Here is a 12,530-nt window from a genome sequence, read left to right as displayed (position 1 = left end):
CAGCAGGGGACTAATACCTCTAGATATGACTCTGACAGGTTGCATCTATGTAGGCATCCTGTCTGATCACCTGCATACATTCATCTCCATTGTTGATTTCGAGAGACTTGGGAAATTTCACCAGGACAATGCGACACTCAACATGTCTAGGACTGCTCCAGAGTTGCTCCAGGAACACTCTTCCGAGTTAAAAGACTTCCGCTGGCCACCAAGCTCCCCAGACATAAACATTATTGAGCATATCTGCAAGGGATGCTTTGCGCATGCTGTTCGGAAGAGATCTCCTCATACTCTTACGGATTTATGAACAGCAAGATTCATGATGTCCGTTCCATCCAGCACTAATTCAGACATTATTTGAGTCCATGCCACGTCATTGTTGCGACACTTCCGCGTGCTCACGGCGATATTAGGTGTGTGCACCAGATCCTTTGGCTCTTTAGTGTACATAAAGAACTCTCTACAACGTTCTGTGTCGTCCCATACCATTGATTGGATGCTAGCAGCAGCCAGGCCATACGTATGCTGCCGTTAATATCACAACAGCCGCGCGGGATTAGTCGAGCGGTCAAGTGCGCTGCAGTCATAGACTGTGCGGCTGGTCCCGGCGGAGGTTCGAGTCCTCCCTCGGGCATGGGTGTGTGTGTTTGTCATTAGGATAATTTAGGTTAAGTAGTGTGTAAGCTTAGGGACTGAAAACCGTAGCAGTTAAGTCCCATAAGATTTCACACACATATGAACATTTTTAACATCACAACACAAATGGCTGTGTTTGGAGTGGTAATGCGACTGAGAAGCAAAGTACGCTGATGAATGTCGTTGCGTTATGTTCAGCAATGTATCAGGGTTTGTAGTACTGCGGATAACCATCATGGAGTGTGGGGCGACCCGTGGAGAGATCACTTTCTTACAACGTTTGGGGGAGGCGCACAGCAGCGTTACTCAGGGCGTCACGATGTGGAGAGTCATCACTTGTGATCAGGAGGACACGGTCGGCACAGCGGTATACGCCACTGACATCCTGTGTTCTCATTTGCTGCATCTCATGTGACAGTCGCGTGGTGTCATTTTTCAACAGGACTATGATCGTCCACACATAGCGCTCGTCTCTACAAAACGCTCGTGATGTTGAAGTTCTTCCACGGTAAGCTATATCCTAGATCTGTCATTGATGAATATGTGTGGGACCACGTCGGACGTCAACTCCGTCTCATTTATATTATCGAAGATATCATGGACCATTTACAGCAGTTGTGGACCAGCTTGCCTCAGACAGAACAGAACGGCCTTGTAACCCTCTTCCCATTCGAATCAGTGCGTGCACCCAGTCCAGAGCGGGTGCTACGTTATGCCTTTAATGACAAATTTTTTCGCTATTTGAATCAATTTTTTAATCACTGAAATATCTCCAGAAGATCTCTCTCTCATGAAGTTTCATTTCGTTCCCGCCATCTCTTCCGGGTGCTGCCCGTTACCTATCACACACGCACACACGCAGGTATATATGTAAATGGATGTGTGCGCGCGCGCGCGCGCGCGCGCGCGCGTGTGTGTGTGTGTGTGTGTGTGTGTGTCTGTGTGAGTGTGTTGAGAAAAAGAGTGAAGGTCATGTATCTGGCCTTAACATCACACCAGCGCTTCGATTGGGGAAGTGAATGTGTTTGTAAGTTTGTGCGTTTGATTGTGTAAATTTGGAGTCTATCTTCACTGTGTTATTGGTCATTTGCTTTTTTGAAATTTTCACTTTAGACAGGATCAAGATGGTTAAGTGGAATCAAACCGAAAAGTTAGTTACTATACAAATATCTTTTTTAGTTGACTGTTATGTCGCTTAGTTGGTCACGTCAATATCTTAAGCATGCTCTGCTCTCAATATGGCCACGGAAAAATCTTGTGAGTTCCTCTTCTCTCATTATGGTTGTTAGGTTTATCTTTCTTACGTTGTCTGAAGGATAAGAGATGCAGGCAGGTCTCTAAAACATTTGAACCACAACAGATGTTTTGTCTAAAATAAGAAGAAGGAAATGATTTCTAATGTTTTATTAATTTACTGAGTTATTTGCTGCTGATCATAAAACATGAAAACACGCAAAACATGATTGTATATTTAAGAAGAAAGACGACTTTTTTCCTATGCGTTGTTTTTTTGCAGTGAGACACAGACGCCAGCCACATCCACTTGGGCGGCGTGCCTAGTTGACATTGCCGGAGATCCAGTCTATGTAGGAGGAGACCCTGGTGTAGATGGTGGGGTAGCCTCGACGGGCACAGCCGTATGCGTACGACACGAGGCCCACCACCTCTCCATCCACGAACAGCGGGCCGCCAGAGTCGCCCTGCAACACCAACATACACACATACTTCGCAGTTGCCAAATATGTCTGGGAATTGGATACACATCCTAATCTCCATCTCCCCTCTCTCTCTGCACATCTTCTTCTTCCCCCTCTGTAAGTTCATATCCTCTTCCCCTCTCTGTCCAACACCTTGTATGTTGACATTGCAAGCGAAATCTTGCCTGGGAACTGAAGTCGCTTAAAACCATTAGTTAAATCGGTTGGGGTCACTAGTATATGGGGTGTGATGGAGACCTCCACAGCTGCTTGGTCTGGGAGGATTGTAACTTCAATGACATTATTTAATATAGTTTTAATCTGTTAACGGGTAGGATTACAATGTTGACAATGAATACAATTTTCCAGTTTTCTGTCACAACCAACTGCGAGGAAGAAAATAAAATAGTACATTGTTGTGCATACAACTGTTGTGTAAATTTATGTACAAGGAGAAAGAGTATATATGGGAAAGCAATTTGTCCAATGTTTTAACTGCCCTGCTATGTAGTTGAAACCGTCTACGAGGAAGAAAACGAAATCACACATTTCCAAAGCAGAGCATAGCTCTCGTAGCGGTTTTCAACAAAAAGGCCTATAAATTTCTGTTTCAATAGAAATCAGTCAATGTCGGTCTGAATGTTCATTGAGATATCATGTAAAATTTTAAAGTAAATTGGGCGTATGTGTATAATGAAGCCTAGGTATCATGTGAAATTTTAAAATAAATTGGTATGTGTAATGAAGCCTATGTTCATCCGAATGTTTGATAAATGTGCAAGAATCTGAAGCAAATAGGTCAAGAACTTTTCGAGATTTTTGGTAAAAACGTTAAACAATTACTTTTCTTTATATAGCAGTATAGATTATATACAGGGTGACAATCATTCAACTATGCAAAAAGAAAACATAAATTAGTTACAAACTATGCCGTGCACATACTTTATTCAACATGTAAACGTCACTAGAGATATTCGGATTTAAGTTATGACTCATTCGGTATGCCTGTCATCATTGGCGATGATGTGCCGCAGACGAATAATGGAATTCTGCATGACCCGCTGAAGTGTCAGAACATCTATGCCGTCGATGACCTCCTGAATAGCTGTTCTCAGCTCAGCAATGATTTTGGGGTTACTGCTATACACGGTGTCTTTAATATAATCCGACAAAAAGGAGTCACATGTGTTCAGATCCGGAGAATATGGCGGCCAATTGAGGCCCATGCCAGTGGCCTCTGGGTACCCCAGAGCCAGAATGCGGTCCCCAATGTGCACCTCCGGGACATCAATCACTCTCCTGCTTCGATGGGCTCGAGCTCCGTCTTGCACGAACGACATCTAGTCGAAATCAGAGTCACTGTGGATAATGGAGATGAAATCATCTTCTAAAACCTTGTAACTGTATTGCTATTACTGAAGTCATTAACATCAATTAATTAAATTATAACACAACTGGCGTTGTATGCGTGCATCCCTCAGCTTCCTGAAAATGGGTTTGAAGATAAGATAAAGTCGGAATTGGTTATATTCTAAGTCACAGGAATATAATTAGCTTCAGCTGCTTGTCAGTATTTTAGAAACTACCAGATCTGGCAGCCTTCGTCGTACAGATAATAATTAGAGCTGCCACAAGCCCACTGTCAGAATAAATCTGCTGGTAAATTATCTATTTTTTGAAGTATCCGATCCCTTAAAAGCACTATTTATAGTTGTATGCCTTCATTTGTAACATAGAGTACAGAACAGGCTGTTGATTAGAGCAGTATTGCTAGCGCATTTGAAAATTATTTTCCGGTGTGTAAACAGGTGAAGGTAGCGTTCCCTAGCTCCATAACTTTCAAGGGGGTCTGAAAATTACTCAGATCAATGGGTAGCGAGAGAGACCTGAAGCGCGATCAACACGATCTCCCATTTCAACATATCTACTACGTAGATAAGTACGCAGCGATTTTCCATAAACACAATGGATAAACATAACAGACACTTTAGTCATCAGTAATATATTATTCTTCACTATTTACAACAGGCTTCCGACGCTGGGGTAATTTTTCGATTCCGTGACTGTAGAAATCACATGATTTTGAGACGAAGAACTCGTCGAGTCATGTTGTGAGTGCATTATCATCCGGAAATTGAAGATTGTTCGACAGGGAGCGGAAAAGGTGAAAATCTGAGGGCGCAAGGACAGGTAAATCAGGTGGATGCGGAATTAATTCCCAACCCAATTCCCAAGCAGTGTTTTTTGTCAGTCTAATAGAATACGGGTGGGTGTTATGGTGGAGTAGCATCACTTCACCCATTCTTCCTGTTAGTTGTTCGTGGATTACATCTGTAAGACGTCCGGGTTGTTGACAATAAATGTCAACAGTGATGGGTACACCCGGGGAACCGATTCGTAGTTCACCATACCGTCGCTGTTCTACTACATGCATAACATTATCTTTTGTGGATGCGCGCAGGTCTTTGTACGGGGAGTTGTTGCTTTGTTTGGGCTCAACCATTCCTACCTTTTCCTATGTTTGCATACAGACACCATTTCTTGTCACCAGTTACGATACAGAATAGGAATGGTCAGTGTTGTCCACGAGCCAGTTGATAACGATCAAGTGGAGATGAAAATATGGACACCCGCTGATTTTTGTGATTTTGACTTGGAGCATGCGAAACCCATTTTTGAGCCTTTTCATTCCATGCAAATGTTGCACGATGGTGGAATAATGACATACTCCAGTTCTCGACTACGCTGACGTGGAACATTATGGATCAATGTTCTTCAACAATCTTCATCAAACCCCGGAAGTCTTCGTGAACGATTCCCCTTAAGACGAGGAAACTATTTTCTTGCCGTACCCTGTCCAATGGCATTATCCCCATTAACTGCGCAAATGTTTGTGGCTGCCTCCGCTACTGTCACCCCTCTATTGAATTCAAAAAGAAAAATACGTCGGAAATGTTCCGATTTCTCTACCTGGCACTCAATTTTCTAGTGTTCACAGTAGCACTCACTATCAGCAAATAACAAAATGACAATATGTAGACTCAAACTGCAACAGTGAACTGTTGTTGTTGTTGTGGTCTTCAGTCCTGAGACTGGTTTGATGCAGCTCTCCATGCTACCCTATCCTTTGCTAGCTTCTTCATCTCCCAGTACCTACTGCAGCCTACATACTTCTGAATCTGCTTAGTGTATTCATCTCTTGGTCTCCCTCTACAAATTTTACCCTCCACGCTGCCCTCCACTACCAAATTGGTGATCCCTGATGCCTCAGAACATGTCCTACCAACCGGTCCCTTCATCCAGTCAAGTTGTGCCACTAACTCCTCTTCTCCCCATTTCTATTCAATACCTCCTCATTAGTTATGTGATCTACCCATCTTATCTTCAGCATTCTTCTGTAGCGCCACATTTCGAAAGCTTCTATTCTCTTCTTGTCTAAACTATTTATTGTCCATGTTTCACTTCCATACATGGCTACACTCCACACAAATACTTTCAGAAACGACTTCCTGATACTGAAATCACTACTCGATGTTAACAAATTTATCTTCTTTAGAAACTCTTTCCTTGCCATTGCCAGTCTACATTTTACATCCTCTCTACTTCGACCATCATCAGTTATTTTGCTCCCCAAATAGCAAAACTCCTTTACTACTTTAAGTGTCTCATTTCCTAATGTAATTCCCTCAGCATCACCCGATTTAATTCTACTACATTCCATTATCCTCGTTTTGCTTTTGTTGATGTTCATCTTATACCCTCCTTTCAAGACACTGTCCATTCCCTTCAACTGCTCTTCCAAGTCCTTTGCTGTCTCTGACAGAATTACAATGTCATCGGCAAACCTCAAAGTTTTTATTTCTTCTGCATAGATTTTAATACCTACTCCGAACTTTTCTTTTGTTTCCTTTACTGCTTGCTCAATATACAGATTGAACAACTTCGGGGAGAGGCTACAACCCTGTCTCACTCCCTTCCCAACCACTGCTTCCCTTTCATGCCCCTCGACTCTTAGAACTGCCATCTGGTTTCTGTACAAATTGTAAATAGCCTTTCGCTCCCTGTATTTTATCCCTGCCACCTTCAAAATTTGAAAGAGAATATCAGTAGTTCTAATGGAATGTTGTCTACTCCCGGGGCCTTGTTTCGACTTAGGTCTTTCAGTGCTCTGTCAAGCTCTTCACGCAGTATCGTATCTCCCATTTCATCTTCATCTACATCCTCTTCCATTTCCATAATATTGTCCTCAAGAACATCGCCCCTGTATAGACCCTTTATATACTTCTTCCACCTTTCTGCTTTCCCCTCTTTGCTTAGAACTTGGCTTCCATCTGAGCTCTTGATATTCATGCAAGTGGTTCTCTTTTCTCCAAAGGTCTCTTTAATTTTCCTGTAGGCTGTATCTATCTTACCCCTCGTGAGATAAGCCTCTACATCCTTACATTTGTCCTCTAGCCATCCCTGCTTAGCCATTTTGCACTTCCTGTCGATCTCATTTTTGAGATGTTTGTATTCCTTATTGCCTGCTTCACTTACTGCATTTTTATATTTTTTCCTTTCATCAATTAAAATCAGTATCTCTTCTGTTACCCAAGGATTTCTACTAGCCCTCGTCTTTTTACCTACTTGATCCTCTGCTGCCTTCACTATTTCATTCCTCAAAGCTACCCATTGTTCTTCTACTGTATTTCTTTCCCCCATTCCTGTCAATTGTTCCCTTATGTTCTCCCTGAAACTCTTTACAACCTCTGGTTCTTTCAGTTTATCCAGGTCCCATCTCCTTAAATTCCCACCTTTTTGCAGTTTCTTCAGTTTTAATCTACAGTTCATAACCAATAGACTGTGGTCAGAGTCCACATCTGCCCCTGGAATTGTCTTACAATTTAAAATCTGGTTCCTAAATCTCTGTCTTACCATTATATAATCTATCTGAAATCTTTTAGTATCTCCAGGGTTCTTCCATGTATACAACAACCGTGAACTACAAATGAAAAAATGACAGTCGATAGTAAACCCACAGCAATTGGAATATCAACGTCCAAAACAAAAGCGCTACTTATGCACCAGCTAATAGATTTCTATCTTCTACATCCGCTACACCAACACACACCACAAAGTAAATCAAAGAAATAAGGATGGTTGGATTTAAAGCTTTCATGTTGACCTTGAGACCATTAGAAACAAAAATATAAGGAAGGAAATAGTAGCACGCCGCTTCAGGAATTATTCCGATATTCGCATGAAGTATAGGAAATCAATGACAAACTTAAACCGGAAGTTCCAAACGAGGGACTCCAGAATATGAGTGCACTACCACTGCGCAATCTCACTGAGTATCAGGAAGATACTAAGTGTGCGCATGTCCTCCAGGTTCGAACAAATTAAAAAAAATGTATATGAAAGTTTCCAATAATCCAATATATGTGTTATGAATATGGGGGTGGATCTATGTATAGTAGGATGTATTTCAGAATGGTGATGCATGCATCCTAAACTTTAATGACACGTTGTGTCAGATTGCACGACATGACAAATGCTATGTTGGATGACATGATAGCATGTGTCACGTTATACGAAATGACATCATTGCTCATGATGCATTGTATTGCAACAACTGGATACTAATACTGACAAGGAAAAATACGAGAATATGTCAAGATGTTTTGATCTGAAGCTGCCAGATAAGTCGAAAACCTAGTTCTTTTCTGTTACATCCCTGACTCTACCCAGCACATTTTCGCCGTTTTTTATTGTATGATAGGAGCATTTTTCATTGTGGTATGCGTTATGAATATATTTAAAGTAAGCATCACATCAACAGCTATAAACCGATCGAATTCACATTTGCTGAACTAGTCGTATTCACTTCGTCTAAGTTCTTCAGGTGAAAGATGAGCGCAAATATTGCATCACTAAACTGTGCTGTCGTATACATGTGAACTGGCAGGTACGTGTTGTTTGACGAATATCAGTGTTTACAGAAGTATTTGTTGCAATGAGACTGGCCTACATAAGCTATACGAAGTCATTAGGGTGATTAATATTTGCCATTTGAGTGTGTTAACATCTGGTAAATTATTGTGTAATTTAAATTTCCTTGTGGTGTCTGTAATTTGTTTCTGTTCTCGCGCTTGAAGGTGTAGTCAAAATGCCTTGTAGAATAAGCAGACGTGGAACAGATTTTTCTCTGAAATTTTATTATTTGTGATTACGTGTCTAGCGATAACGAGAACTTTTGTTTGAAATCAGCTTAATATGCCGGATCTAAATTAGTTTCCACGTGAGAAACGTCTATCATACGTTGCCATTTCCATCAAGCCCAGTGTTTTCAGCGGCAAAGATCTTTTCATTATGCTAACTATAGCACGGAAACTGGGAATAAGAAAGCAATTAGTGGATCACATACGGAACGAAAAAAGGGTGTCCTAGAAGAAAGCGATCACACGACTATGCGAACCAGCGTTCCCCTTGAAACGCCCTTAATGTTTGTACCAAAAGGAATATCATAATCGAAGCAGTAATAAACCTTTTCTAGGCCATAATCAGCAGTCATTTCCTTATCCAGATACTCTCATAAGAACGTGTCCATTTTCAAAATGTTTCTTCACACCGAGTGATAAATAACTCTTTAGAAATCTCAGTTCCTGTCCTTATGTGTTCAGTGCGATTACTGTTGAAGAACTCAGATGTCAGACATCATTTATTCTCGAGTGTGACGCTAGCTAATTGCCACCAGATACATTTGCTTTTTTCTGTCCGCTGAAATTGACAAAGTCCCTACGCTTTGAGAGAGGGATCAATGTGTCGCCCATTGCAATCTGTACTAGATGTAATATATCTGATTTTTATTTTTTAGTTAACTTACCTGTCCTCTCTTTTTTCAGTAGTCTTGGCTGGTTTCTTTTTTTTAGTAGTCTTGACCGGTTTGATGCGGCCCGCCATGAATTCCTCTCCTGTGCCGACATTTTCATCCAAGACTAGTACTTGCAACATAAGTCCTCCATTATTTTCTGGATGTCTTCTAGTCTCTGTCTTCCCCTGCAGCTTTTACCCTCTGCAACTCCCTCTAGTACCATGGAAGTTACTCAATGATGTCTTAACAGGTGTTCTATGATCTCGTCGCCTCTTCTGGTCAGTATTTTCCATGCATTTCTTCCCTCGTCGATTCTGCAGAGTCCGCAGCTCGTGGTCGTGCGGTAGCGTTCTCGCTTCCCACGCCCGGTTTTCCGGGTTTGATTCCCATCGGGGTCAGGGATTTTCTCTGCCTCGTGATGACTGCGTGTTGTGTGCTGTCCTTAGGTTAGTTAGGTTTAAGTAGTTCTAAGTTCTAGGGGACTGATGACCATTGATGTTAAGTCCCATAGTGCTCAGAGCCATTTGAACCATTTTTCTTTTTTTTTTGATTCTGCAGAGGACTCCTTCATTCCTTACCTTATCACTCCACGTAATGTTTAATATTCGTCTGTAGCACCACATCTCAAATATTTCGATTCTTTAGTGTTTCGGTTTTCCCACAGTCCATGTTTCACTATCATACAATGCTATGTTCCAAACGTATGTTCTCAGAGATTTCTTCCTCAAATGAAGCCTTGACCAGGAATGCCCTCTTCGCCAGTGCTAGTCTGGTTTTCGTATCCTCATTGCTCCGTCCGCCATGGTTTATTTTGCTTCACAGGTATCGGAATTCCTTAACTTCATCTACTTCGTGATCTTCCGTCTATCTTCGATTTACTCTCAGTCTATATTGTATGCTCATTAGACTGTTCATTCCATTCAACAGATCCTGTAATTCATTTTCACTGACACTAAGGATAGTAGTGTCATCAGCTAATCTTATCACTGATATCCTTTCACCTTGAACTTTAATTCCTCTCTTGAACCTTTCTTGTACTTCTGTCATTGCTCCGTAGTTGTATAGATTGAAAAGTAGGGGCGAAAGACTACATCCCTGTCTTACACCGTTTTTTAATCCGAGCACTTCGCTCTTGGTCTCTCACTCTTATAGTTCCCTCTTTGTTGTCGTACTCCTCGTACGTTACCCGTCTTTCCCTATAGCTTACCCCCATTTTTCTCAGAATTTTGAATATCTTTCAACATTTTAAACTGTCGAACGCTTTCTCCAGGTCGACAAATCCTGTGAACGTGTCTCAATTTTTCTTCAGCCTTGCTCCCACTATCAACCGCAACAACAGAATGACCTCTCTATTACCTTCACCTTTTCTAAATCCAAACTGATCGTCATCTAACAGATCTTGAACTCTCCTTTCCATTCTTCTGTATATTATTCTTGTCAGCAACTTGGGTGCCTGAGCTGTTAAGCTGATTATGCGATAATTCTCGCACTAGTCCCGTGCAGTATTCAGAATTTTGTGGATGATTTCATCCCTGGAAGTGGATGGTATACCGCAAGTCTCATGCAGTCTGCACACCAAGGTGAATAGTCATTTTGTCGCTACTTTCCCCAGTGATTTTAAAAATTCCGGCGGAATGTTATGTAACACTTCTGCCTTATTTCATTTTAAGTCTTCCACAGTTCTTTTAAATTCTGACTCTAATACTGGATCCCCTACCTCTGTCCTATTGACTCATGTTTCTCCTTTAACCAAACGATCAGACAAGTCCTCCTTGTCACAGAGGGCTTCAGGGTACTCTTTCCACATATCCACTCCCTCCTCTCCATTTAACAGTGGCATTCCCATCGCACTCTTAATGTTACCACCGTTGCTTTTAATTTCACCGACGGTTGTTTTGACTTTTCTACATGCCGAATCTATCCTACGTAATGTAAATCTGGTTTACGTCGAATACAATTAAAAGTTATTCTTTTTTTCTAAATCTTAAAATCGGTATGAACTCATCACAGCACTATTCTACGACCCGACAAGTCGTGCAGTTTCCGAATCCCTCGTGCCTAGCTTCCGGGCCATCACAATCCGCCCTCGGTCAAACTGAGATAGAGCGCGCGCCTTCCCCTTTCTGCACACGGACAGTTCTCTCACTGATACTACATGCACCGTGCGTGTGTCTGCTCTAACAGTCGTTGCTCGCCAGATAACGCTGCCATCTCCTGAACGGGTTTATATCGATAGTAGGCAGGTGGTCATAAAGTTCTGGCTGACCAGTGTTTACCTAAGATCCCGATCTTGAAATACCTTGAAAATTTTCTTGATATTTTTATCCATTTCCAAGAAACAGAGGTTCAAAATTATACTGCGTGTATGAGTAAAATAAGCACACAAAATTTTGTAAATAAATTGATTGATACTTAATGATGACAGCTACATTCATGATATCCCCTGGTTTAAACTGACGAGTATACATTTGATGAATAAATGAATGATACATTTCCGTCAATTTTGTCTGTACAGTTCGTCAGAATTGTATTACTTTCAGGCTTAAAAAATTGTTGAAAACATGATTTATTAATATCAAACAATCGAGACGGCTATACACAGGAGATGGCTGAATTTTTTTGCAGTGTATTCCTAAACTCCCGATCTCGGAGAACCTTCAAAATTTTCTTGATATCTTCATCTCTTTCCAAGATACAGAGATTCAAAGTTATCCTACTCGTACACATAAAATAGGCACCTAAAATTAAATAAAATGATTGATTTAATTAAACTGATTGGTATACCAGTGAATGAATGAATGATGATACATTTGCGCAAATTCATGAGTGTTTCCTCAGGAATCGTCCTTTTCACCACTTTTTCACAGTTAGCAGCGGGCTAAAACCAAGCCACGGATTCCAAGACGGCTATGTACAGCAAATGGTTGTAATTTTTGTGATACATTCCTAAGAGTCCGGTCTCGAATAATCTTGAAAATTTTCTAGCTATCTTCGTACGTTTCCGCGATACAGAGGCTCGAAGTTACCCTACTTGTGTACGCAGAATACGGACGTAAAATGCGGTGTGAGGCGAAAAATTCATTTACAAAGTGACGTAGCACGGAGAAATATTATGTTACGTGCCTCCGTTATCATCAAAATGGTTCTGGGAACTCCACGTTGTAGTACTGAATAACTTGCAAAATGTCGCTTTGTAAAATACGTTTTCACCACACATCGCATTTTACGTGCGTACTTTGTGTACATAAGTAGACTAACTTTGAACCTCTGTATCTCGGAAACGGATAAAGATCTCTAGAAAATTTCCAAGGTTGTTCGACACCGGAAGCTTATGAATATATCCT

At 41.3% G+C, this 12,530-nt stretch overlaps 1 protein-coding gene across 1 annotated transcript in view; it reads right to left on the bottom strand.

Annotated features, from left to right (window-relative positions):
• Positions 1 to 2,107: 2,107 nt before the first annotated feature.
• Positions 2,108 to 12,530, bottom strand: part of LOC126162346 (mite allergen Der p 3-like) — a 56,947-nt gene continuing 46,524 nt past the window's right edge. The window contains exon 7 of the mRNA XM_049918795.1: positions 2,108 to 2,336. Coding sequence (XP_049774752.1) covers positions 2,193 to 2,336 — 144 coding nt within the window. The 3' untranslated portion in view covers positions 2,108 to 2,192. The remainder of the gene's footprint in view (positions 2,337 to 12,530) is intronic.

The sequence above is a fragment of the Schistocerca cancellata genome, chromosome 1 (assembly GCF_023864275.1).
Source record: "Schistocerca cancellata isolate TAMUIC-IGC-003103 chromosome 1, iqSchCanc2.1, whole genome shotgun sequence".
Lineage (NCBI taxonomy): Eukaryota > Metazoa > Arthropoda > Insecta > Orthoptera > Acrididae > Schistocerca > Schistocerca cancellata.
This window is presented reverse-complemented; position numbering and strand designations above follow the sequence as displayed.